At 39.5% G+C, this 27686-nt stretch overlaps 1 protein-coding gene across 1 annotated transcript in view; it reads left to right on the plus strand.

Annotated features, from left to right (window-relative positions):
* The window catches only part of RADX (RPA1 related single stranded DNA binding protein, X-linked), a 70535-nt gene that overhangs the window by 38865 nt on the left and 3984 nt on the right, over positions 1–27686 (plus strand). Inside the window, exons 11-12 of the mRNA XM_054719228.1 lie at positions 3665–3738; positions 21131–21421. Coding sequence (XP_054575203.1) covers positions 3665–3738; positions 21131–21421 — 365 coding nt within the window. The remainder of the gene's footprint in view (positions 1–3664; positions 3739–21130; positions 21422–27686) is intronic.

The following is a 27686-nucleotide window of genomic DNA, read 5'->3' on the forward strand; positions in this document are numbered from 1 at the left end:
AACGCGCCCCTGGGTCCGGGTGAGGCCACGTGCCCCTGGGTCTAGGTGAAGCTAGATCCCGGGTCCGGGTGAGGCCATGTGCCCCTGGATCCGGGTGAGGCTGGGTCCCGGGTCCGGGTGAGGCCATGCGTCCCTGGGTTTGGGAGAGGCCACGCGCCCCTGGGTCCGGGTGAGACCATGTGTCCCCGGATCCGGGTAAGGCCTCGAGCACCTAGGTCCGGGTGAGGCCACGCGCCCCTGGGTCTGGGAGAGGCCATGTGCCCCTGGGTCCAGGTGAGGCCATGTGTCACTGGATCCGGGTGAGGCCTCCTGCACCTAGGCCCGGGTGAGGCCACGTGCCCCTGGGTCTGGGAGAGGCCAAGCGTCCCTGGGTCCGGGTGAGACCATGAGTCCCTGGATCTGGGTGAGGCCTCGTGCACCTAGGCCCGGGTGAGGCCACGTGCCCATGGGTCTGGGAGAGGCCAAGCGTCCCTGGGTCCGGGTGAGACCATGTGTCCCTGGATCCGGGTGAGGCCTCGTACACCTAGGCCCGGGTGAGGCCACGTGCCCCTGGGTCTGGGAGAGGCCAAGCGTCCCTGGGTCCGGGTGAGACCATGCGTCCCTGGATCCGGATGAGGCCTCGTGCACCTAGGCCCGGGTGAGCCCAAGTGGCCCTGGGTCTGGGAGAGGCCAAGCATCCCTGGGTCCGGGTGAGACCATGTGTCCCTGGATCCAGGTGAGGCCTCGTGCACCGAGGCCCGGGTGAGGCCACGTGCCCCTGGGTCTGGGAGAGGCCAAGCGTCCCTGGGTCCGGGTGAGACCATGTGTCCCTAGATCCGGGTGAGGCCACATGCCCCTTAGTCCAGGTGAAGCCGTGCCCCTGGGTCCGGCCGAGACCAAACCAGAGGGAGTCGGACCTCCGTTACCACCATTTGTCCACCATCCAGAGCTGAGGGGTCAGCGCTGACATGTACACATAAGGAACTGGTGGACATTGAAATTTGGTCTCAAAAGAACTGTTGGTCCAGAAAGAAACTCACTACAGACTGATTCATTTGCCTGTCAGCATAACTATTATTGCTCGTCTCACATTCAGTTCTCATAAGTATATATCTAGTGACATATGATCTCGCTCATCTAGGGGAAATGATGAACAACATAGACTGAGGAACAAGAACAGAACCAGAAGCAAGGAGGCATCGATCGGACTATCGGGCCTCAGAGGGAGGATAGGGGAGGGTGGGGGGAGGGGGAGAGTTCAACCAAAGGACTTGTATGCATGCATATGAGCCTATCCAACGGTTAAGTTCAACAGGGGGTTGGGGCATGCGTGGGGATGGGGGGGATGGGAATGGGGGGATGAGGACAAATATGTGACACCTTAATCAATAAAGAAATTTTAAAAAAAAAGAAAAAAAAAGTATATACATGCTATTATGGATTTCAAAATATGTGTAGTTTAACTATTTTTATTTATTTACATTTCTCTCTGAATTGATGTTTTCAGTTTTCTAATTTTTGGAAACACCATCTTACAAAAATTGAAAAATTACAACTATAAAATGTTTTTATGTGCTAGAGTTTTAAATAGATGCATTCTTCTTTCATGAAAATGACTTCCTTTTAGATCATTAATAACTAGACATTATAAAAGAGGCCATAGAACTAATTTTTAAATTCCTATCATATGAAATATATATCAATCTTTAGTTGATTATGTGGCATTCTACAACATGACAATTCTGATTTTCATGCTTTTGGTTTTGGAAATACAATAGAAAAATTTGATCACAGAAATATGCTAAAAACCCATAAGGTGGAAATATTTCCTTATAAAAGCAGGCTTCGCCTCATCTGCAAAATAAAATGCTTCCCCTTTACTCCATTCATTTCATTTCAGTTCAGTAAACAGTGAGCAGATAATATGTGGAGATACAAAAATAGATAAAGTGAAGTTTATACTTTTGTAATACTTCTAGCAGAACTTATAAGAGAATCAGATGGAAGAGACAGACATATAAACTAATTTTAATATAGTGTGATAAATGCTATAATAGAAGATTTTTCATGGTGCTATGAGAGCATACACAAGGAGCAGTGAGCCTTGACTAGAGATCAAGCATAGCTTCTTATAGGAAACTAGAGGCCCAGTGCACGAATTTGTGCACCGGTGGGGTCCCTCAGGGTGGCCTGTGGGGATTGGGCTGAAACCCACAGTCCAACACTGCCTGCAGCTCCTATCTGCCGCTCCTGCTCATCCCAGCCCCACTGCACCTGCTGCGGGCTTGCGCCCAATCAGTCCTGATTGGGAGAGGCTCGCATCACCACAGCAGCACTCGCCAGCTGTGAGCCCTGCATCTGGCTACCTCCCGAGGGGAGTGGCCTGCGGGATCTGGTTGAAACCGGCTCTCTGACATCCCCTGAGGGGTCCTGGACTCTGAGAGGGCAAAGGCCAGGCCAAGGGACCCCACCAGTGCACGATCGGGGCTGGGGAGGGACTGTGGGAGGGCTCCAGGGCACGTACAGCCCATCTCTCTCAGTCCTGATCAGCTGGACCCCAGCAGCAAGCTAACCTACCAGTTGGAGCATCTTCCCCCTGGTGGTCAGTGTAGATCATAGCAACTGGTCCACCAGTTGACTGTCTATCCCCTAGTGGTCAGTGCATGTCATAGCGAGCGGTTGAGCAGTTTTAGCATATCATTAGCATATTATGCTTTGATTGGTTGAACAGTCGACCAGTCACCAGATGACTGAACACTTAGCATATGAGGCTTTTATTATATAGGATAATGCCTGAGGTAAATTTGAAGGATAAAAGTTAATCAAGCAAAGGAAAAGGGGCAGAAAGAAAAGCATAAATATTGGAGAGTTAGGCCATATAGTTTTCTAGAATATTTGAACAAAGCAAACATGAAAATAGGCCATAGAACTAATTTTTAAATTCCTATCATATGAAATATATATCTATCTTTAGTTGATATTTAATAAAACTGAATACTTCATTTTCTGGAATAATCCTTAAAAGAATATTTCAATTTTCTATTTGTTTTTTTAATATATTTTATTGATTTTTTACAGAGAGGAAGAGAGAGGGATAAGAGTTAGAAACCGATCAGCTGCCTCTTGCACACCCCCAACTGGGGATGTGCCCGCAACCAAGGTACATGCCCTTGACCGGAATCTGGGACCCTTGAGTCCGCAGGCCGACGCTATCCACTGAGCCAAACCGGTTTCGGCCTATTGCAGTATTTGAATTATTATACAGTATATGGATCTTTGTTCAACATTTGAATGTATTTTTCCTTACATTTTTTAAAAAATATATTTTATTGATTTTTTTACAGAGAGGAAGAGAGAGGGATAGAGAGTTAGAAACATCGATGAGAGAGAAACATCGATCAGCTGCCTCTTGCACACCCCCTACTGGGGATGTGCCCGCAACCAAGGTACATGCCCTTGACCGGAATCGAACCTGTGATCCTTGAGTCCGCAGGCCGATGCTCTATCCACTGAGCCAAACCGGTTTCGGCTTTTTCCTTACATTTTTAATGCATCATTTTAAGAAAATAAACCTACATATTTTCTAAATTTATTGAATTAGAAAAAATTCTGAATGGCACCAATTAATTTTTTTTTATTTAAGTCTCTTTGTAACTATTGGTTATTCTCATTTCATCTTTTGTAGAGTTCCTATACCTCAGCCAGAAACTTCTCCACAAACAAGAGAAAATATACCAGACACGCCACGCATCTTCCAATGTACGTTGCTTTATTATTAGTAGTAGTATTAATGAAATATTTATGGCACACTATTATATAAAGGTCACTGTTTAATTCTGCATTTTTGTGTCATGCCTGCCACTAACATAATATAAGTATTCTAAAAATATTTATAGCTAGTTACTTTTGTTGCTGGTTTTCATTTATGCTAGCATAGGTCCTTGTCAAAAATACTGGTCCCAATTTAGAACAATATTGTGGTATCACCAAAGTGAAAGTAAATATAAACAAACGTATACTTATCAATTTGCTTCTTTAGTAGCATATCCCTCCAAATGTACTATTTTTAGTTATCAGAAGAATAAGTAGAAATTTTAATTTTACAATAAATACAGGTAAAGCTTAAAATATTGTTATAGTTTCTTTCTTAGCTATTGGGTTGACTGTTTTGAATTTTGGGTTCATTTCTGAAGTAATTTAGTTCTGGAAAGATATCCTTAGAGTGATTTATTTTAAATCAGATTTTATATGGGGCCATCTCTCTGGACTAGACTTTTTGTCATTTTATGTCCTTCTTGCTTTTTGAATCATTCTTATTTTGGGATTGACCTCTAGTCCTTCTGGCAGATTGAGAATGCACAAAAGATATGCATAGCCAATGAACACATACAACAGTGTGGTGATGGCTAGAGATGGAAGGGTGAGGGTTGGGTGGAGATGGGTGAAGGTGGGGGGCAAGTAGGGGACATCTGTAATGATGTCAACAATACAAAAAGAATCAATAAATGTATCTGAAGTCTGTAACCCACAATGAACATAGAAAATAAAGGGAAATCATAATAATATAAATATGTAACCAAGCTTCAAACAATAATGAAAAACACCTATGTGCCAGAAACAAAGGAATTTAAAATTAGTAGTGAGTAGGAACAAAAACTAAAACTGCTAATGGGCATTTCAAAACTAGATAAAGGCCTAAACGATTATAGATTGAAGTATAGTAACAACACGGAAAGGAAAGTCCAGTCCATTTATGGGAAGTGGAACTAAAATAAAGTTGGAAGGTTGTGGATGACCAATGAAATTATGCCCTTTAATGTGTGAAAGTATTAAAAAGCTACCTGTATCCCCTGGACAATGGGTGGGAAAAATTTGGAATCTCAGGACTCTGCAGTATGGAAGTATGCTCATAGTTCAGATGACTGAAATGGCGAAGAAAGTGTGCTAAAGAATTACCACTAATATCGGATCCAAAATCAATGAAACCCCTAAGGTCTTGACAAAGGTGAGTGTGAAACTGTCTTAAAGAGAGGCTTTTTATAACCTACTAGAGGCCCAGTGCACGGATTTCATGCACCGGTGGGTTCCCTCAGCCTGGCCTGCGGGGATTGGGCTGAAACTGGCTCTCCGACATCCCTCGAGGGGTCCCGGATTGCAAGAGGGTGCAGGCCAGGCCAAGGGACTCCACCGGTGCATGATCAGGATTGGGGAGGGACCCCGCAGGAGGGCTCCAGGGCGTATCCAACCCATCTCACCAAGTCCCAATGGGTCAGACCCCAACAGCAAGCTAACCTACCAGTCGAAGCGTCTGCCCCCTGGTGATCAGTACAGGTCACAATGACTGGTCGAACTGTCGGACACTTAGCATATTAGGCTCTTATTATATAGGATAGCATTTGGGATTCCCTTGGAAAACATCTATAGAAAATGAATTCATAGTTTAAAAATTACAGACTTCCCAAGGAAATGAACTACTTTGAGACAATGTGATTAGATGTAATATGTGGAAAAATTTACACCTCAAAAACTGGAAATACTAGATTAATCAGAAAGGGACTTTAAATAAATCTGTTTAAAATGTTAAATAAATAGAAATCATAAGTCAGGAATAGATCAGTATGAAAAAGAACTGGCATATTGGAATCCCAAGACAACTATATATATAACTAGAGGCCCGATGCATGAATTCATGCACCAGTGGGGTCCCTCGGCCTGGCCTGGGGAATTGGGCTGAAACTGCCTCTCCAACATCCTCTGAGGGGTCCCAGATTACAAGAGAGTGCAGGCCAGGCTGAGGGACCCCACCAGTGCACCATAAGAGCCAGGGAGGGATGCGGGAGGTTGGCCAGCCAGGGAGAGACTGCGGGAGGGCTCCAGGGCATGTCCAGCCCATCTCACTCAGTCCCAATTGCCTGGATTCCAGCATCAAGCTAACCTACTGGTCGGAGCATCTTCCCCCTGGTGGTCAGTGCACGTCACAGCAACTGGTCAACCTGTCGAAATTCTCCCCCCTGGTGGGCGGTGCACGTCATAGTGAGCAGTTGAGTGGCCTTAGCATATCATTAGCATATTATGCTTTGATTGGTTGAACAGCCAACTGGAGACTTGGCATATTAGGCTTTTATTATATAGGATGGGTTGAAGAGTAAGTAAATGCAGATGAAAAGATAATTGATGCATTTGGAAGACAGATACAGAGGAAATCATACAAGATATTGGGAAGATAAGAGAGAAGGTGAGAGACCTGGTGCATAGGGTGAGAAGGTCCAATTTATATCAAATAAAATTTCCAGGAGGATAGAATATGGATAATCAGTAAGAAGCAATATTTTGAGAGGTACTTTTTCAAAATTAAAAATCATAAGATACATATGAATCATTAAATTGAAGGGTCACAGTGAATCCTGAGCAGAAATATTAAATAAATCTATACCCAGACATATTATGGTAAAGTGCAAAGAATCAAAGATAGTAAATATCTTAGAAACTGTCAGAAAGAAACTACATATTTTTTTCAAATGAAATATAATTAGACTGGAAGATTTCTTATCAGCAATAATAGATGCCTTAGACAATAGAATAATGACTTCAATTTTTTTAAAGGAAGTATTTTCCAACCTAGAATTCTATATTTAACTAAACAAACTGTAAAAGTGAGGGTAAAATAAATATATTTTTATATATTCTAAGACTGAGATTTTACTCATAGAGTCTCAATGAATTAGTTACTAAAAAAAAAAAAAAGAATTCTGAAAGGAGGAAAATGAAACAAAAAATAAAGTAGCAGAATACAAGAAGAAATGGTGAGCAAAGATTAGTTGGGTGATCACATTGTAAGGTATAAAAATGTCAAGTCACTATGCTGTACACCTGAAATTAACACAATCATTGTAAGATTGTATACCAGCTATCCTTAAATTTAAAAATATATTTTAATAAAAATGGATACATGCAGAAAATAAGAATTTCATAAAATATTGGTAAATAAAAATAAACATGGGCAGTAAAATTAACAACTACAGTAACAGAAGGGGAAGATGGCTGTCCACAGGAAGGCAGACTGCAAGATAGTGCATGAGTGAGAGAATGAAAGGAGAGTGTGTGGTCACACAGGGAGTGTTTATTTGTGAGTTGAGGGACAGCTATACTCCAAGGAACTGTTGGGAATTGCCAGAAGGGGTTCCCCTGACCTGGCAGCCTCCACTGCTGCAGAAATCCCTCCTGGAGCAACAGGCTCTGACATGGAGACCGCGCCATCTTGGAGGGGAGAGTGGCTGTTATCGGAAGTCTGAAAATCCCGGGAATCTACAACAACAACACCCAGGGAACAGCTGCAAACCCAGGAACACCAGACCCTAAACAGCGCGAATACGCGGACTCAGAGGAGCTCTGCACCTTCTCATGGAAAGGTCAGATTTCGCCTAGGAAAAGGAGAGGTCTGTGATCCAGGCAGGAGAGAGAAAAAGTGCACAATGGGAGCTAGAGGATCCAGGGAAGTCTGCGCCCCAAAAAATCCGCAGCCCTTGGGGCTAGCATGATCTGCGAATGTGGAAAGGGATCCACAGTGCTGCTAACAGAAGGGAACTCTAAACAACCCATAGCTGAACTGGGCGCAAAACGGCAGCCTAAAAATTTTAACAGTGTGCCGGCTGCTTAGAGCCAGGGGGAAAGAAAGATTGCACAGACTTGCGTGCAGCTCCAGAGGGTAAAAGTCGCGAGTTCGCACACTTATTCTGATTTGTTTTCTTTCTTTTTTTTTTTCTCTTTAAATCCTTGCTTTTGATTACTAACCCCAGGACATAGAATCACCCAATTGGGGACACTCTAAGAGACTGCAGGGGAAAGTTGTTTTTCTGGAACCTGGGGATCAAAGCGGGAATAACCATCAGAGAACCAGCTCTGGGGCAGTCCATTCCCCCAAACCAGTATTAAGTGTGACAGGGAAAACAAAATCTAAGCACTAGCTAGAGAGGACTTATAGACCTAGAGGTCAATCCAGAAACACTACCACCCAGGGATTGAATCACAAATTGAATCTTGTATAAACACAAATAAAGGAATATAAGAAACAAAGAAGTACTGCCTACTTGAAAATCAGGACTGTGGCTTGAAACACTGAGGAGCAATGGAACGCAGGGAACTTCAACACTGTCCTGACTAGGAAACAGGCGTGCCAAACAGAACAGTAGAGGAAGTGAATGACCTGCACTTTTTTTTTCATCTTTTACTAAGAAACTAATTTTTTTCTTTTTTCCTCACTTGATTTTACCTTTTTAATTATTACATTTTATTTTTTTATATATTTTATTGATTTTTTACAGAGAGGAAGGGAGAGGGATAGAGAACTAGAAACATCAATGAGACAGAAACATCGATCAGCTGCCTCCTGCACACCTCTCACTGGGGATGTGCCTGCAACCAATGTATGTGCCCTTAACCGGAATCGAACCTGGGACCTTTCAGTCCACAGGCTGATGCTCTATCCACTGAGCCAAACCGGTTTCGGCTACATTTTTATTTTTAATCAGTATTATTACTACTATTTTACCTTTTTTTAAAAGTGTCATTTTATTTTCTCTTTATTTTATTTTGGGATTAGTGTTCTACATTCTATTTTCATCTTTCCTTTAGCATCATTTTACTCTATCTCAACTTTACCTTTATGCCAACACTCTCTTCCTCAATTTTCCCCTTTTGTTGTCCTGTTTCTCTTTCACTATTCCTACTTTAGATTTCCCCTATTCCTTCTTTTTACCCCCTGTTAAAAATTCATCCTACTTAAATATCTAATTTTCAATCCTCTGCTCTAAGTCCATACACACCCCTCTCTTATCTTGCTTCACTATCAAAAGTTATTTTCTCTCCTTTTGTTGTTGTTTGCTTGATTGTTGATTATATTGGATTTTTTATGCTTGTTTGTGAGATTGTTTAGCTTTTCCTTTTTTTTTTTGTTGTTGTTTTTTGTTTCTGATTTTCCTTACCTCACTGGATATTAGTTGTTGTTCATAGTTTGCATTCATCTCTAGGTATTTGTTACTTGCATTTGTTGGGATTACTGCCTGTTCTATTGGAGTTTTCTCCCCATATAAATAGTTTTTCCCCTCTTCTTTTTTATTCCCTTTCTTGTCTCTCCTGCTTTTTTTTTCCTTTTCTCAATTTCATTTTGACACTCCTTTTTTTTCTTCTTTCTTTCTTATCCCCTAATTCTCTTTTCTCCGGTGGTCACCTTTATTTGGGGATATTAGTATCATGAACACATTTGTGTTCAGTGCCTTGTGCGTTGTGCCTTGTTGTGTTGTTTTTGTGCCTTTAAACCAACACAGGACAGAGAGAACTACATAACTAAACATCCAGAGAAGAGAGATCATGGGGAGACAAAGAAACAGCCCGCATATGAAAGAAAAGGAGAAATCACCAGAAAAGGAAGTAAACGAAATGGATGCAAGCATTGTCAGAGAAAGAATTCAGAGAAATGGTCATAAGGTGGTTGAAAAGAATGGAAGACAAATTCAACAATATGTGTAAGAACCACGAGGAAATGAAGAACCAAGAAGAAATGAAAAATGACATCACTGCTATAAAGAACTCAATAAAAATAATCAACAGTAGACTAGAAGAAGCAGAGGACTGCATCAGTGAGCTAGAAGATAAGGTAGGAAAAAATACCCAAGCAGAGCAGCTTCTAGAAAAAAAACTTAAAAAACAGGAGGAGAGCCTAAGGGAACTTTGGGACAACATGAAATGAAACAACATCCACATAATAGGGGTGTCAGAAGGAGAGAAAACTAAGCAAGGAATAGAAAACCTGTTTGAAGAAATAATGACAGAAAACTTCCCTGATATAGGGAAGAAAAAACTCACCCAAATCCAAGAAGCTCACAGAGTCCTAAACAAAACGAACCACAAAAGACTGATGCCAAGGCACATTATAATTAAATTGGCAAACACCAACGACAAAGTAAGAATCTTAAAAGCAGCCAGAGAGAGACAAAAAGTTACCTACAAAGGATCCCCTATTAGAGTAATGACTGATTTCTCAACAAAAACACAACAGGCCAGAAGGGAAAGGAATGAAATATACAAAGTCATGAAAAGAAGGGTCTTAATCCAAGAATACTGTACCCAACAAGGCAATCAATCAAAATTGAGGGGGAAATCAGGAGCTTCACAGACAAAAAAGGACTAAGGGAGCTTATTACCACCAAACCAGCACTGCAAGAAATGCTAAAGGATCTGCTGTAAAAAGAAGAAATAGAAAGTGAAGAAGGAACACAGGGGTAAAGAATAAAAATGGCGACAAACAAGTACCTATCAGTAATAACTTTAAATGTAAATGGATTAAATGCCCCAATCAAAAGACATAGTGTAACTGAGTGGATAAGAAAACATGACCCATATATATCTGCTGTCTACAGGAAATCCACCTCAGAAAATAAGATGCACACACACTGTTGGTAAAGGGATGGGAAAAGGTTTTTCATGGAAATGGAAAAAAAAGCTGGAGTAGCAATACTTATATCTGACAAATTAGATCTCAAAGTGAAGGACATAAAAAGAGATAAGGAAGGCCACTTCTTAATACTAAAGAGAGCAATCAAACAAGAAGAAAGAATTCTGGTAAACATATGCGCACCCAATACAGGAGCACCCCAATACATAAGAAAACTTCTGGAGGATATCAAGGGAGAGATTGACAATAATACAATCATAGTAGGGGACTTTAATACCCCACTATCACCTCTGGACAAATCCTCTAAACAAAAACTCAGCAAAGAAATATCAATCCTAAATGACTCACTAGAGCAGATGGAATTAATTCACATCTTCAGAACATTTCACCCCAAAACCACAGAATATATATTTTTCTCAAGGGCAGATGGGTCATTTTCAAAGATAGACCATATATTGGTTCACAGGCAAAGTCTCTTCAAATTCAAGAAGACAGAAATCATATCAAGCATCTTCTCAGACCACAATGGCATAAAACTGGAAATCAACTACAATAAAAACAATCCAAAAAAATCAAACACCTGGAGACTATATACCATGCTATTAAACAATGACTGGGTTACCAGAGAGATCAAAGAAGAAATAAAAAACATTATGGCAACAAACGACAATGAAAACAAAACAAAATATATGGGACACAGCAAAAGCAGTCTTGAGAGGGAAGTTCATAGCTCTACAAGCCTACTGCAAAAAACAAGAAACAATCATAATAAATTATCTAACCCTACAACTCTAAGAGTTAGAAAGAGAGAAACAAGAAAAGCCCTGTTAAGCAGAAGGAAGGAAATAATAAAGATGAGAGCAGAAATAAATGAAATAGAGACCAAAACAAACAAACAAACAAAAAACAATACATAAGATCAACAAAACCAAGAGCAGGTTCTTTGAAAGGATAAACAAGATTGATGAACCTCTAGCCAGGCTCAGCAAGAAGCAAAGAGAGAGGACACAAATAAACAAAATAAAAAATGAAAGAGGAGAAATAACAACAGACTCCCACAGAAATACAAAGGATTGTTAAAAAATACTATGAACAACTCTATTCCAACAAACTGGACAACCTGGAGGAAATGGACATATTCCTAGAAAAATACAACCTTCCAAAACTCAATCAGGAAGAATCTAAACATCTCAATAGGCCAATAACTGTGGAAGAAATGAAAGCAGTCATCAAAAAGCTTCCAGCAAACAAAAGCCTGGGGCCAGACGGATTCACAGGGGTGTTTTACCAAACATTCAAGGAAGAACTAAAACCTATCCTCAGACTATTCCAAAAAATTCAAGAGGAAGGAACATTTCCAAGTTCAGTCTATGAAGCCAGCATCACCCTAATACCAAAACCAGATAAAAACAACACAATGAAAGATAATTACAGGCCAATATCCCTCATGAACATAGATGCCAAAATCCTCAACAAAATTCTAGCAAATCAGATCCATCAGTACATGAGAAAGATCATACACCAGAAACAAGTAGGATTTATCCCAGGGATGCAAGGATTGTACAATATCCGCAAATCAATAAACGTGATACATCACATAAACAAATTGAGAGATAAAAACCACATAGTCATATCAATTGATGCAGAAAATACTTTTGACAAAATCCAACACCCTTTCTTGACAAAAACTCTCAGCCAGGTGGGACTAGAAGGATCATACCTCAACATAATAAAAGCCATATACGACTAACCCACAGCCAACATCATACTGAATGGGCAAAAACTAAAACCAGAAGAAGAGCCTAAGGGAACTTTGGGACAACACAAAACGGAACATTTCCCCCTAAGAACAGAAACAAGACAGTGATGCCCACTCTCACCACTCCTGTTCAACATAGTACTGGAAGTATTAGCCATTGCGATTAGACAAGAAGAAGAAATAAAAGGCATCCACATTGGAAAATAAGAAGTAAAACTGTTCTTATTCACAGATGACATGATATTGTACCTAAAAATGCCTAAAGACTCCATCAAAATATTATTAGACTTAATAAATGAATTCGGCAATGTAGCAGGATATAAAATTAACGCCAAGAAATCTATGGCATTTCTATACACCAATAGTGAACTTACAGAAAGAGAAACTAAAAAAGCAATCCCATTTACCATCGCACCTAAAAAATTAAGATACCTAGGAATAAACTTAACTAAGGAGGTAAAAGACCTATATGCAGAAAACTACAGGACACTGAAAAAAGAGATAGAGGAAGATGTAAACAGATGGAAGAACATACCATGTTCATGGATTGGTAGAATCAACATCATTAAAATATCCATACTACCCAAAGCAATCTATAGATTCAATGCACTCCCCATTAAAATAACAACAATATATTTCACAGAGCTAGAAAGAACTCTCCAAAAATTCATCTGGAATAAAAAAAGACCCCGAATAGCTGCAGCAATCCTGAGAAAGAAGAACAAAGTAGGTGGGATCTCAATACCAGATTTCAAGCTGTATTACAAAGCCACTGTTCTCAAAACAGCCTGGTACTGGCACAAGAACAAACATATCGACCAAGGGAATAGAATAGAGAACCCAGAAATCGACCAAAACCACTATGGTCAATTAATATTTGACAAAGGAGGCATGAACATACAATGGAGTCAAGACAGTCTCTTCAATAAATGGTATTGGTAAAATTTGACAGAAACATGCAAAAAAATGAAACTAGACCGCCAACTTACACCATACACAAATATAAACTCAAAATGGATACAGGACTTAAACATAAGACAGGAAACCGTAAAAATACTGGAAGAATCCATAGGCAGCAGCAAAATCTCAGACATATGCCGAAGCAATTTCCTCACTGATAGCGCTCCTGGGGCAATGGAAACTAAAGAGAAAATAAAAAAATGGGACTACATCAAAATAAAAAGCTTTTGCACAGCAAAATAAACCATCAACAAAACAATAAGAAAGCCCAATATATGGGAGAACATATTTGTCAATGTTATCACTGATAAAGGTTTAATCTCCAACATTTACTGGGAACTCATACACTATAACAAAAGGAAGATAAACGATCCAATAAAAAAATGGGCAACGGACCTAAATAGATACTTTTTGAAAGAAGACAGAAGGAAGGCCAAGAGATATATGAAAACATGCTCAAAGTCAGTAATTATCCGAGAGATGAAAATCAAAACGACAATGCGGTACCATCTCACACCTGTCAGAATGGCTATCATCAACAAATCAACCAAGGACAAGTGCTGGCGAGGATGCGGAGATAATGGAACCCTTGTGCACTGCTGGTGGGAATGCAGACTTGTACAGCCACTGTGAAGAACAATATGGAGTTTCCTCATAAAACTAAAAATGGAACTCCCATTTGACCCAGTGATCCCACTTCTAGGAATATACCCCAAGAAACTAGAAACACCAATCAGAAAGGATATATGCACCCCTATGTTCATAGCAGCACAATTCACCATAGCTAAGGTTTGGAAACAGCCTAAATGCCCATCAGCAGATGAGTGGATTAGAAAACTATGGTACATCTACACAATGGAATACTATGCTGCTATAAAAAAAGAAGGAATTCTTACCATTTGCAGCAGCATGGATGGAACTGGAGAGCATTATGCTAAGTGAAATAAGCCAGTCAATGAAAGAAAAATACCACATGATCTCACTCATTTATGGAAAATAAAGAACATTATAACCTGATGAACAAAAAGATAGATACAGAGGCAGTAAAGCATCCAACAGACTGTCAAATTACAGCGGGAAGGCTGGGGAGTGTTGGGGAGGGGGGAAAGAGATCAACCGAAGCACTTGTATGCATGCATATAAGCACAACTAATGGACACAAGACACTAGGGGTGTGGGTTGAGGGCATGTGCCAGGGTGTAGGGGTGGCTGGGGGAAGGTCAATGGGGGAAAAAAGGAGATATATGTACTACTATTTGTAATACTTTAAACAATAAAATAAAATAAAAAACAACTACGGTAATAAATAGTTTCCTGAGATTTGAATCAAATGAAAATAAAATACAATTTAAAATAAAATAGGTGGGAAGATGAACTATAGACATAATAAATTTAGACATGAAAGTTAAAATTTTAACGGCAAGCTGAAAGAACAGGCATAGAAGGTATAACTTCCAAAGCAACAAGAAAATAAGGAGAATTATGATAATTTGATAGGGACAGTAGAAGGCAGAAAAAAGGGGGGGGAAGCAGAGGAAAAACTATAAAATACAAAATAACATGACCTAAATAATTCCAAATACATTAAAAATTTAAATAAATGTAAACATGTTAAGCTTTCAAAGATGAGCTTTAAAAATTTACCTAGTTATATGCAGCGTATAAAAGACACACTTAAGCAAACATATAAAAAATTTGAATATAAATGAATGACCAAGGATATTACATACATATACTAAACAAAGGAAAGGTAATGTAGCAATAGTAATATGAGATAAGTAATTTATATTTATATGCTCTAGCCAGTTTGGTTCAGTGGATAGAAAATTGGCCTGTGGACTGAAGGGTCCCAGTGTGGATAATTGCCTTTATATTTCATTTGTCTTTTTCTACATTTCTTTCTTGACTACTAACAATATAGAAAACATACTGATAATTTTTAGTTACTTCAGACAAATCTCAAAGAAACTGATAATTAAGTGGTCGTAATTATTTAAAAAAAGAACATCCCCATTCATGGCTAGAGACCAAACCTTATTAAGTTATTGTGCCAGCCCTAGCCGGTTTGCTTCAGTGGGTAGAGCGTCAGCCTGCAGACTAAAGGGTCCCAGGTTCGATTCCTGTCAAGGGCATGTACCTTGGTTGCAGCCTCCTCCATGCCCCCGGCCCTGGTCAGGGCGCTTGCAGGAGACAATCAATCAATGTGTTTCTCTCATATCGATGTTTCTCTCTGTCTTTCCCTCTCTATTCCATTCTCCCTAAAAATGAAAAAATATCCTCGGGTGAGGATTAACAATAACAAAAAGTTAGTGTGCCAAGCCTCCAAAGGCATTTATGTTACAAGATAGTTTCTCAGGAAGTGGCTAATGAAGTTTATAATGATTCTTTTTAAACTACAAAGCTCTTTTACATTCATCATTTTTTTTATTTTTTTAAATTTATTGTAATTGGCATATAACATGATATTAGTTTCAAGTGTGCAACATGATTTGATATTCGTATATATTGTGAAGTGTGCACCACAATAAGTCTAGTTAACATCTGTCTCCATACATATTTACATTTTTTCTTGTGATAAGAAATTTTAAGATCTACCCTCCTAGTAACTTTCAAATATGCAACAGAGTATTATTAACTATAGTCACCCTGTGTACATTTTGTCCCCATAACTTATTTTATGACTGGAAATTTACACCTTTTGACCCCTTTCACCCATTTCACTCCTCACCTCTGGCATTCACTAATCTGTTCTCTGTATCTATGAACTCTGTTTTTTTTCCTTGTGTTTTTTTTTAAATTTCACATATAAGTGAGATCATAATAGTGTTTTTCTTTCTGTGTCTGATTTATTTCACTTAGCATAATGCCTTCAAGGTCCATTCATGTTTTTGGAAATGCAAGATTTTGTTATATTTTATGTTGAATAATATTTCATATATATATATGCATTCACATTTCATTATCCATTCATCCATCAATGGACTCTTAGGTTGTTTCTATATCTTGGCTATCTATCTATATAAAAGGCTAATATGCAAAGTGTCCCCTCGGGAGTTCAACCAGGAGATTGGGAATTTGATTGCTCATTATTATGTTCACTGACAACCAGGGGGCGGCGCAGAATAAAGGAAGGCCCCAGGTGGCAGCCAGCAGCTGGGGAAGGAAGGCTGCGACCAGAAGCCGGAAGGCCCCGATCGGCCCTCATGGCTGGCCAGGCCTAGGGACCCTACCCGTGCACAAATTTCTGCACCAGGCCTCTAGTTGTAAATAATTCTACAATAGACATGGGGCTGCATCTATCTTTTCAAGTTAGTGTTTTTGTTTTCTTTGGATTAATACCCAGAAGTGGATTTGCTGAATCATACAGTAGTTCTGTTTTTACTTTTTTGAGGACCCTCCATACTGTTTTCTATAGTGGCTGCACCAATTTACATTCCCACCAATAGTACACAAGGATTCCCTTTTCTCTACATCCTCACCAACACTTGTAATTTCTTGTCCTATCTAATAAAGAGGTAATATGCAAATTGACCATCACTCCAACACACAAGATGGCTGCCCCCATGTGGTCAAAGATGGCTGCCCCCATGTGGATACAAGATGGCCATCACAAGATGGCCAGCAGGGGAAGGCAGTTGGGAGGACCAGGCCTGCAAGGGAGGGCATTTGTGGGCAATCAGGCCAGCAGGGGAGGGCAGTTAGGAGGGACCAGGCCTGCAAGGGAGGGCAGTTGGGGACGATCAAGCCTGAAGGGGAGGGCAGTTAGGGGTGACCAGACTGGCAGAGGAGGGAAGTTGGGGGCAACCCGGCTTGCAGGGAAGGGCAGTTGGGGGGGACCCAGGCCTGCAGGGGAGAGCAATTGGGAGAGACCAGGCCTGCAGGGGAGGGAAGTTAGGGGCAATAGGGCTGGCAGGGGAACAGTTAGGCATCAATCAGGCTGGCAGGGGAGTGGTTAGGGGGTGATCAGGCTGGCAGGCAGAAGCAGTTAGGGGCAATCAGGAAGGCAGGAAGGAGAGCAGTTGGGAGCCAGCAGTCCTGGATTGTGAGAGGGATATCCAACTGCCCGTTCAGGCCCGATCATATTGGGCCTAAATGGGGTCCCAGATTGGAGAGGGTGCAGGCTGGGCTGAGAGACACACACCCCTGTGCACGAATTTCATGCACCAGGCCTCTAGTATTTTTAATAATAGCCATTCTAAATGTGAGGTGATATCTCATTATGTTTTTGATGTGCATTTCTCTGATGATTAGTGACGTTGAGACCCTTTCCATGTACCTGTTGGCCATATGTATGTCTTCTTTGGAAAAATGTCTGTTCAGATCCTCTGCCCATTTTAAAATCAGATTGTTTTGGGGGGAGGGTTTGCTATTAAGTTGAATAAGTTATTTAGATATTTTGGATGTTAACCACTCATATGATTTGCAATTATTTTCTCCTATTCAGTAGCTTGATTTTTCATCTTGTTGATGGTTTCCTTTTCTGTGCAGAAGCTTTTTAGTTTGATATAGTCCTATTTGTTTACTATATTGCAATTTTAATGAATGAATTAGTTTTATGTGTGTTAACATGGTTACTGATGTATTCCCAGCTATGTTTCATAATAGTTTTGGAAATTACTATCCAAAAGAGACTCATTTGTGAATATATAGTCTGTGAGTGTGGACTTATAGTGCTGGGTTTTTTTAAGGCTACAAAGTTGAACATTTTATCATTTATATCTGATAACTTAGATAAATAGATAAAACATACATTGAATGTTAACAATACACAGTAATAGTGCTACTGAAATACAAGACATTGCAGGTAACCTCTGACTTATACAACTCTTTAAAAAGTCTGTTATATACTTGCTACTAATCATAGAACTTATCACTGACTAGACTACCTTATTCTTTTCTAGTCTTATAGATCTTGTTCCAGGGTGAGGGTCAGTGGAACCAAGAGAGGAAGAGGAAATGAAAATAGTTCCTCTCCCTCTCCCATGTCTCCATACACCCCTGCCTATAACTCTTATCTACATAATGACATGCTCAGAGTAGGTTTTGTGAAGGAAAAAAAAAATCACCATTCCTACATGCAAGCATTTATACTGTGTCCTTTTTTACCTCACAACCTAAATGTGGTTTTCCCCTGAATATTTTCCTCATTTAACTATAAATCTGTTCTCAACAGAAAGAAGGGTAAAATGAATCATTAAAATAATAGTGATCATTACAATTACATTATATAATCATATATATTTATACAAAAGTATAATTTTTCTAGATAATTAACCTGTATCATAATCATGCTTTAGGCTTAAAAACATAATGTGGCCCGGCCTATGTTGCTCAGTGGTTGAGTGTCAATCCATGAACCAAGAGGTCACCTGTTTGATTCCCAGTCAGGCAGGCTCGATCCCCAGTAGAAGGCGTGTGGGAGGCAACTGATAGATGTTTCTCTCTCATCAATGTTTCTATCTACCTATCTATCCCTCTCTCTAAAATCAATAAAAACATTTTTAAAAAAGATAATGTGTTTCTTATGGCAATTTTAACAATATTCAAGCTAAAAATAAAATAATTCTAGTTCATAATATTCTTATTTTTAGAAAAACCTGAACTCTAGATGTATTTGGTCTGTTTCCTAATATTACCTTTAAAATATTGCTGTTGATAACCAGTGTCTACAAATACCTCTTTTATTAAATTTATACACATTTATATTGATTATGAACATATAATTGGAATAGGTAATTACAGTCCCAAGTTACTAAATTAAAAAATAAAAAAGCATGATTTTTCAGAGGAATTTTTACTATATTTATACCTTGCCAGTCCTTAATATTAACACTGAAAAAAAGAAAATAGGCATATAAAATATTCTGACTTATTCCTGCCATGGTCAACCATAGGTTTTTTTATAAGGTAAATGTAATTACTTAATTTTTAAAAATTAGAATAGCTTATAACTTGTTCTTTGCATGCTATATTTTTTAACAAGTCAATCATGAGCACACGATATAACTTGGGTCATTGTCATAGCTATTTATTGCTGCTCTAATTATGTACTTTTATTAGTTTAGGGAAGGGAGATTTATTTCTAGAAAGTAAAGATATTAAATAATTGCCCAATTCTCAGTTTAGTCTAATACTATTAGCTTGAGTTTTTCTGTTGGCATTGATTGATTCCTTTCCTTTTCATGTGTGATTAAATATTTTATTATTTTTGTTGTCAAGCATTTTATGAGATGTTAAATGAATTCAACTGAATTTTGAGTTTAAAGAGTCTTGTAATATTGCAGTATTTTATTTTATTTATTTATTTATTTTAAATATATTTTATTGATTTCTTTTACAGAGAGGAAGGGAGAGGGATAGAGAGTTAGAAACATCGATGAGAGAGAAGCATCGATCAGCTGCCTCCTGCACACTCTCTACTGGGGATGTGCCCACAACCAAGGTACGTGCCCTTGACCGGAATCAAACCCGGGACCCTTCAGTCCGCAGGCCGATGCTCTATCCACTGAGCCACACTGGCTTCGGCACATTGCAGTATTTTAAATTCCTGGTAAGAAGTGTGTGTTCATCTTCTTCATCTTTTCTTATAATTTAATCTGGTATTTTACCTTGTAATAAAATTTTAGTAAGTCTCTTGTGAGGTTTAAGAAACCAAAAAGTAGCTGATTTGGCTCAGTGGATAGAGCATCGGTCTGCCGAGTGAAGGGTCCCGGGTTTGATTCTGGTCAAGGGCACATGCCCTGGTTGCAGGCTGGATCCCTAGTCAGGGGCGTGCAGGAGGCAGCCGATCAATGATTCGCTCTCATCATTGATGTCTCTATCTCTCTCTCCCTTCCTCTCTGAAATGAATAAAAACATATTTTTTAAAAAGTACCCAAAAAGTAGTCTAAGAATATGGAATAAAGTTAGGAAAGCAGAAGTAATATATTAACCAAACTGAAACCTTACTGTTGATGCTCCTTTCTGTCTCATCAAGGTTGTTGTGTTTGTTTGGGTTTTTTTTAATGCTAGGGTAATAATGAACAGCAAGGTATAAGCAGCCTGCATGGAAGCAATTCAGCAGCCATGGTAAACTTTGAAACAGAGTTGCTGTCAGCTTTCCTCAGCTAGCAGAACTGACAACATGAGGGTCTTGTTCCAAAATCTATTTTTTTCTGATTCTACCATATATCTTCAGTTTCCAGGGTATAGTATTCAATTAAAACCGTATTTCACAAAATTTCTTAGCACAGTGTCTAGTACATAATAGGTGCTTAATAATTATTTGCTGAATGAATGAATGTCATAATGTGTGGGGGAGAGATTATATTCTGCCTTATAAACTGTGTTAGATAAACTGTACATAAATGATAAATTAACTTGATGTTAGAGAACAATCTAGAATTGAAGCAGTCTTTCATCTCAATTTAGTTCCCTTTGTTTTCCATATGTCATTTATATCTGAAAGAGGTATCATATAAATAAATGGTCCTTTTGAAGGTGAGTTATATGCAAGGAAAAGACTGTCTTGTATTTGTTCAGGCTACTTTTAGCAAAGATTAACAAAATATTGTTTTAATCTTAAATTCCACCAATAGTGAGTGGTGGTTCCATCTCTAAAGGTTATTATTTTCATGAATTTGTTTTACCTTGAACTTGTCACTGAATATAAAAGGGATATATGTTTATTTAAGAACATTTAGAAAATACAGAAAAAAATATAAAGAAGATAATTAACAAATCTCCATAAAGCCATTAGCAGAGAAAACAATATTACTTTGTAATACTTTAGAGTAAGAGTTTATTTTGAAAGTAAATTTAGTTCTTTCCTCACTTTAATAAGAATTATCTTTTAGATATTCAATCTACATTTTGTAGGTGGTTGTTAGATTTTTAAAGTTACTTAAACTATTCCTCTTTAATCTGTGCTCTTTTTTGTAGAAAATGGCTTTATTTGCTTAATTTATAGGTCAATTGTATTTATCTTATTGTGTCTTTAACAGGTAGAGAAAATGCAAGCACTGGTATTAAATGGAAAGCCAGAAAAACTCTAACTCATAGGTGGGAAAGTCAACTGTGGAGAGAGAAAAAGTTTGGCTTAAGAGATCACCTACGTTACAGCTTTGTTTATCCTGAAAGTATTCCACGGAAATTTGTTTTCGAACACAAAAATTTTCTTACTCAGCAGTATAATTGTCAGCCTGCAAAATACATAGCACCAGAAGAAAGGCCCCCAAAACTTAGTGATTTTAAGAGTGCCCGAAGTCTTGGACATTTTGAAATAACCATCCTAGGTAAGTCAACTGTTTTTCCCTTTGGATATTATTCATTTAACATATTTTAAATATAGATTATAGTATTTTGCTTCAAAAAAAAATGAAGTACCCTCACAAAATAATTAAGCCCAAGGAGCGCTTTTGTTTGGTTCAAACCAAAGGAATAGAGCACTAGTTCTGGAATACATTAGAACCTTTTGCACTCAGATGTCGAGTGTGACTCGACACGGTTAGCATTAGAATAAAAGAATCGAGAAAAAAGCAAGCGAGTGCAAAGGGTTAAGCTCTAACTGTGGGCTTTAAACATTGGCAAGTCCTTGGAAAGTATTTGGGGGGAAAAGATTGGGAACCTAGGGAACTTTCCTCATCCCATACTGACTACTTCTTTTTTTTCTTTCTTTTTTTTTTTATATGAATCTTTATTGTTCAGATTACAATTGTTTCTCCTTTTTCCCCACATATCTCCCCACCACCCAGTTCCCACCCCCCCTCTGCCCTTACCTCCCCCCCCCCGCTGTCCTTATCCATAGGTGTATGATTTTTGTCCAGTCTCTTCCCATACTCCCCACACAGACACCCCTTTCCCCCTGAGAATTATCAATCCACTCCCATTCTATGCCTCTGATTCTAATAAGTTTACCAGTTTATTCTGTTCCTCAGATTTTTAATTCACTTGACTTTTAGATTCACTTGTTGATAGATATGTATTTGTTGTTCATAATTTTTATCTTTCTTCTTCTTTTTCCTCTTTTTAAGGAATACCTTTCAGCATTTCATATAATGCTGGTTTGGTGGTGATGAACTCCTTTAGCTTTTTCTTATCTGTGAAGGTCTTTATCTGCCCTTCAATTCTGAATGATAACTTTGCTGGGTAGAGTAATCTTGGTTGTAGGTTCTTGCTATTCATCACTTTGAATATTTCTTGCTACTCCCATCTGGCCTGCATGGTTTCTGTTGAGAAATTAGCTGATAATCGTATGGGAGCTCCCTTGTAGGTAACTAACTGTTTTTCTCTTGCTGCTTGTAAGATTCTCTCTTTGTCTTTTGCTCTTGGCATTTTAATTATGATGTGTCTTGGTGTAGTCCTCTTTGGATTCCTTTTGTTTGGGGTTCTGTGCACTTCCTGGACTTGTAAGTCTATTTCTTTCATCAGGTGGGGGAAGTTTTCATTCATTATTTCTTCAAATAGGTTTTCAGCATCTTGCTCTCTCTCTTCTTCTGGTACCCCCATAATTCTGATGTTGGTTCGCTTGAAGTTGTCCCAGAGGCTTCTTACACTATCTTCAACTTTCTGAATTCTCTTCTCTTCATGCTTCTCTGGAGGAGTGTCCTTGGCCTCTTTGTATTCCAAATCTTTGAGTTGATTCTTGCAATCCTCTAGTCTGCTTTTGGGTCTCTGTATAATATTTTTTATCTCAGTCAGTGTATGTTTAATTTCTAGTTGGTCCTCATGGAATTTATCAGCCTTTTCCATGAAATTCTTGAAAAACCTTATAACCGTGGTTTTGAACTCTATGTCCAATCGCTTGTTTTCCTCCATTTCTTTGGTTTGTGATCTGTTTCCTTGCCTTCTCATATTCTCTGCTTCCCTGAGTTGGTAGGGTAGTTTTGTGTACTAGGTGTCCTATTGGTTCAACGGGTCAGCCTCCCAGTTACTTGAGGTGGACACTCTTGGTGTACCCTTGTGTACTGTGTGTTCCCCAGCAGGAGCTACAGCAAGGGCTAGTTTTCTCCTCCTTTGCTTGGGCGGTTTTGGAGCAGTCTGACTGGAGCTGCAGTTGGTTAAGCTGTCACAGAACAGGCCATTTATATGTAAAAGCCGCTGTGCGGAGCCTGGGCGGGTTTGTAGAATGTGCGGGGCGGGGCCTCAGGGCAGGGCCTCAGGGCGGGGCGGGGTCTCAGGGCGTCACTAGGCTGGGGCGTGGCCAACAGCGATGGCTGCCGTCAGCCGTCTCTGCCTTTCCCGTTTCCAAGTCCCTGCGCCCCACGGTCCAGCGCAGTAAACAATGATTGCTGGGCGCACCACCGCAAAAAAGTCACTCTCACTTTCCGACCCGATGGCCGAGAGTCCAGCTTCTCCCCGTAGGTGTCTGGGTCCCCCGAGTGTCCCCAGAAACTGGATTTCAGAGTGATCGGGAGCTTGTCTCCCTGCGGGTTGAAGAAAAGCCGCGCACCCAGCCGCCCGCCGCCGGCCCGATTCGCGTGCCTCCGTACCTCAGCTTTTCAGCGATTGTGCTCCTTTCTGTTCTTAGTTGTCAGTCTTCCACTCAGCCAGCTTTCCCGTGGTTCTGGGTGGTAGACGTTTTTGTCTTTTAGTTGTGTTTTTGAAATTGTTGTGTGAGGCAGCAGATTAGTTGTTTAACTATGCCGCCATCTTGGTTCCAACATATTCTTTCATTCCCATACTGACTACTTCTAAAACTGATTCTGTTCTCTGTTAGCCATCACTTTCTTGCCCATATTCTCTGTCTCTTATTCAGAGCATCTGAACCATCGAAAGCTAAAATATGTGTTAAAGAAAAAAGGGTACTAATCAATAGATGCTCCTATAAACAGGGGTCTGTTTAGCTCTGAAGAAAATAAAATTCTCACGTAACTCCAGTTGAACAGAAAAAAACTACTGAATAAACATCCCATGTCTGATAAGGGAAATAAGCTAATTTCCTCAGGTTGTTTAAAATTGAGAAGTAGCTGCAGAATTTATAGAATTATAAAGGAATCAATACATTTTTATATATTTATTTTAAGTTTGTTTTTGATGAGTGAAAATGTACATAAAAATATATCTAATATAAAATTTTAGCCAAAATGAACTAATTTCAAAGTCAAGGAAAACATTTTATTTGAATTTGTGTTTTAAAGAAAGATCTTGTTACCTTAAAATGAAAGAATAAGGAAAAATAATTGGCAAATGAATTTAATGCCTAAAAGAAATTGCAATTCATAGATTTTTACATCTGTACTACTGGAATAAATTACCTTGACCTTTATCAAGATTCCTTTTTCTCCTTTACTCTCTCCCACTCTCACTTCCCTACCTTCTTACACATAAATATGTACATACATGTGTATAATCTACGAAAAGTGTGAATTTCTATTCACTCTGTTAGAGAGTCTTACATCTAAATTTCAGATGCTTCTTTTCACTAGAGTGCATTCTTGGTCTTTTGGGGTCAAGTTTATCAGTCTTAGTTTTATATCTAGGAAACAAATATTACAGCAACAATTTTCCTTATATCACAAAAAAGTAACCATAATAATGAGTTCATCTGGAAACACATAAATTGAATATTTTTCTTCTTTTTAAGATGTTACTGGTTCATTAAACATCTCAGCTATCTTACAAATAATTGTAAACCTTTGAGGCTTTTGCTTTGCACCACATAAAGGCAAGAATCAAATGTGAAGAAGGCAAATTTATCATTCTTCCCAACCACTTCTAATCCATATTAGAATTATACTGTTTTATATCTTGCTTGTTTTCAATGACTTAAGGTGGTTAACAGGGATAAAAGACAGTGAAAAATAAGCCATGTATGGCTAAAACAAAACAGAATATTTAAAAGAAAACAAAAAGTAGGTGTTACTGGGTACTTGATAATAACCAAAATTCTATCATTTGGTAGCAATTTTATGTCTGCTTTCTGGCAAGAAGGGAAAAAAGGGATTTTTTTTTCCTGATGAGATATTTTAGAGTTCAAAGAAATTTAGATATCTTCTAGTCCTATTTTCTGGCTAGGTTGAAGTCAGGCCATAGAAATTATGTCTCCTTAGTTTTCTATTACAAAGAAAACAAACATATGTAGGAACCCTGTTTATTTCTCTAACAAAACTCTGAATTCTAGTTTTAACCAAAGAACTCACAAATCCTATATAATAAAAGGGTAATATCCAAATTGACCCTAAAAGGGGAACGAACAGGAATGACCAGTCACTATGATGTGCACTGACCACCAGGGGGCAGACGCTCAATGCAGGAGCTGGCCCCTGGTGATCAGTGTGCTCCCACAGGGGGTGCTTCACTCAGCCACAAGCCAGGCTGACCACTGTGAATGCAGCTGCGGTGGCAGGAGCCTCTCCTGCCTCCTCGGCAGCACTAAGGATGTCCAACTGCGGCTCCCGGGCTGCCAAAGGGATGTCTGACTGCCAGCTTAGGCCCAATCCCCTGTGGACATCCCCTGAGGGTTCCTGGACTGTGAGAGGGTGCAGGCTAGGCTGAGGGACACCCCCCCTCCAGAGTGCACAAATTTTTGTTCACCAGGCCTCTAGTGTTATTAATAATATAGAATCTAAATCACCACCTTAATTTACAGTTTAGGAATCAACTGAAAGTAGTATCAATGACATGCTGATAATAAAGATACCTTCCTGAAAATATCAAGATTTCCAACTTCAGATATTTTCTCAATTTCAAAGTATATTTTCTTTCTTTCACATTTGCAAGTTGGACTGCATCTTATGGTCAATGGATGCATTGAATGCAGTATTTGCTTTTTATTTAACCCTTTGCACTCACTTGCTTTTTTCTCGATTCCTTTATTGTAATGCTAACCGTGTCAAGTCACACTCGACATCCGAGTACAAAAGGGGCCCGGTGCACAAAATTCGTGCATGGGGGGGGGCGTCCCTCAGCCCACTCTGCCCCCTCTCACATACTGGGAGCATTCAGGGGATGTCCTACCCACAGGGAGTGGGCCTAAGCCGCAGTCTGGCCTCCCTTTGTAGGAGGCGACCAGGCTGATCAGGGGAAGGCACCAGCCCCATCACCCCACTGCTGCAGCCACTGCCAGTCACCGCAGCCACCAAGGTGTTTTCATCAACACGGACTCCAGTCCCTTCACCATGAAAAAATGACAACTTTCTTTAGGCATTTTCAAAATGTGTCTTTCATAGGATATGACATTTCTTTCTTTTTTTTTTTTTATCCTCACCTGAGGATATGTTTCCATTGATTTTTAGAGAATGTGGAAGAGAAAGGGAAAGACAGAGAGAAACATCAAAGTGAGAGGGACACTTTGATTGGTTGCCTCCTGCATGAGCCCTGATCTGGGCCCCAGCCAGGGAGAAGCCTGCAACCTAGGTACATGCCCTTGATCAGAATCAAACCCAGACCCCGTGGTCGGCAGGCCTAGGCATTATCCACTGAGCCAAACCAGCTAGGGCAGGATATGACATTTCTTAGCCCTCTAGCAGCGGACCTTCGTTTTTTTCTCCATGAGTGTGGTGGAAAAACCCTAGATCACCTTTTTGGATTCTTATAACCAAGTTACTAAGTTTATCAGTCTTCCCAGGTTGCTCAGGACCCACTCGGGGCCTACCTCAGAGTGACCTCGGTGCCGAGAAAGTTCCCAGGACCCAGGCTGCTGGGTGCCTACATATGCAAATTAACCACCATCTTTGTTGGGTTAATTTGCATACTCACTCTGATTGTCTGTGGGCATAGCGGAGGTACGGTCAATTTACATGTTTGTCTATCATTAGGTATGATACCTATTAGCCCCCAGCAGTTTGGCTCAGTGGATAGAGCATCAGCCTGTGGACTGAAGGGTCCCAGGTTCGATTCTGGTCAAGGGCCCATGCCTTGGTTGCACGTGCAGAAGGCAGCCAATCAATGATTCTCTCTCATCATTGATGTTTCTATCTCTCTCTCCTCTTCCTTCCTCTTTGAAATCAATAAAAGTATATTTAAGAAACTAAGTAAATAAAATAAAATACTTATTAAATTGATGGTATATCTGAGAGTTAAATTTAATCTTAGCATCAAGGAAATAAGACACCAGAATGTGCACATTTACAAGGGTTTTGCAGCACTGCTAAGATTCATGAGGTAGCTATACTTGTAATACTGAGTTGGAATCCTCAGTAAATTCTAGATAACATGGCTATTTTAGTTTATGAAAACCAAATTTTAGTAATTCCTTGCAAATCTTTAGCCCTTGGTCATATGTTACATTAAAGCTATGGCATTTTGTGTCATTTGCCCATAAAAAGCAAATAATAGACTTGCATTTCTGGATTAATTTGCAGCTCAACAGGAAGGACTTTGTTTACACATCATTGGACCATATTAAGGAGTTAAGAATCGTTGTAAGGGTGAATAGGAGAGATATTAAGGTCATAGAATCTATAGGACTCTTTGCCAAATATCATGGAAGAATGAAAGGGAGGAGTTATGGATAGCTCCCAAGTTTCTGGTTTGGGTAACTAGATAGAATTCATAGTTTTGCTCTGTGTGTTTACCCTTGCTTCAGCCACAATGGGCTCCTTACTCTGGCCTATACTT

The sequence above is a fragment of the Eptesicus fuscus genome, chromosome 1 (genome assembly GCF_027574615.1).
Source record: "Eptesicus fuscus isolate TK198812 chromosome 1, DD_ASM_mEF_20220401, whole genome shotgun sequence".
Taxonomy (NCBI): Eukaryota; Metazoa; Chordata; class Mammalia; order Chiroptera; family Vespertilionidae; genus Eptesicus; species Eptesicus fuscus.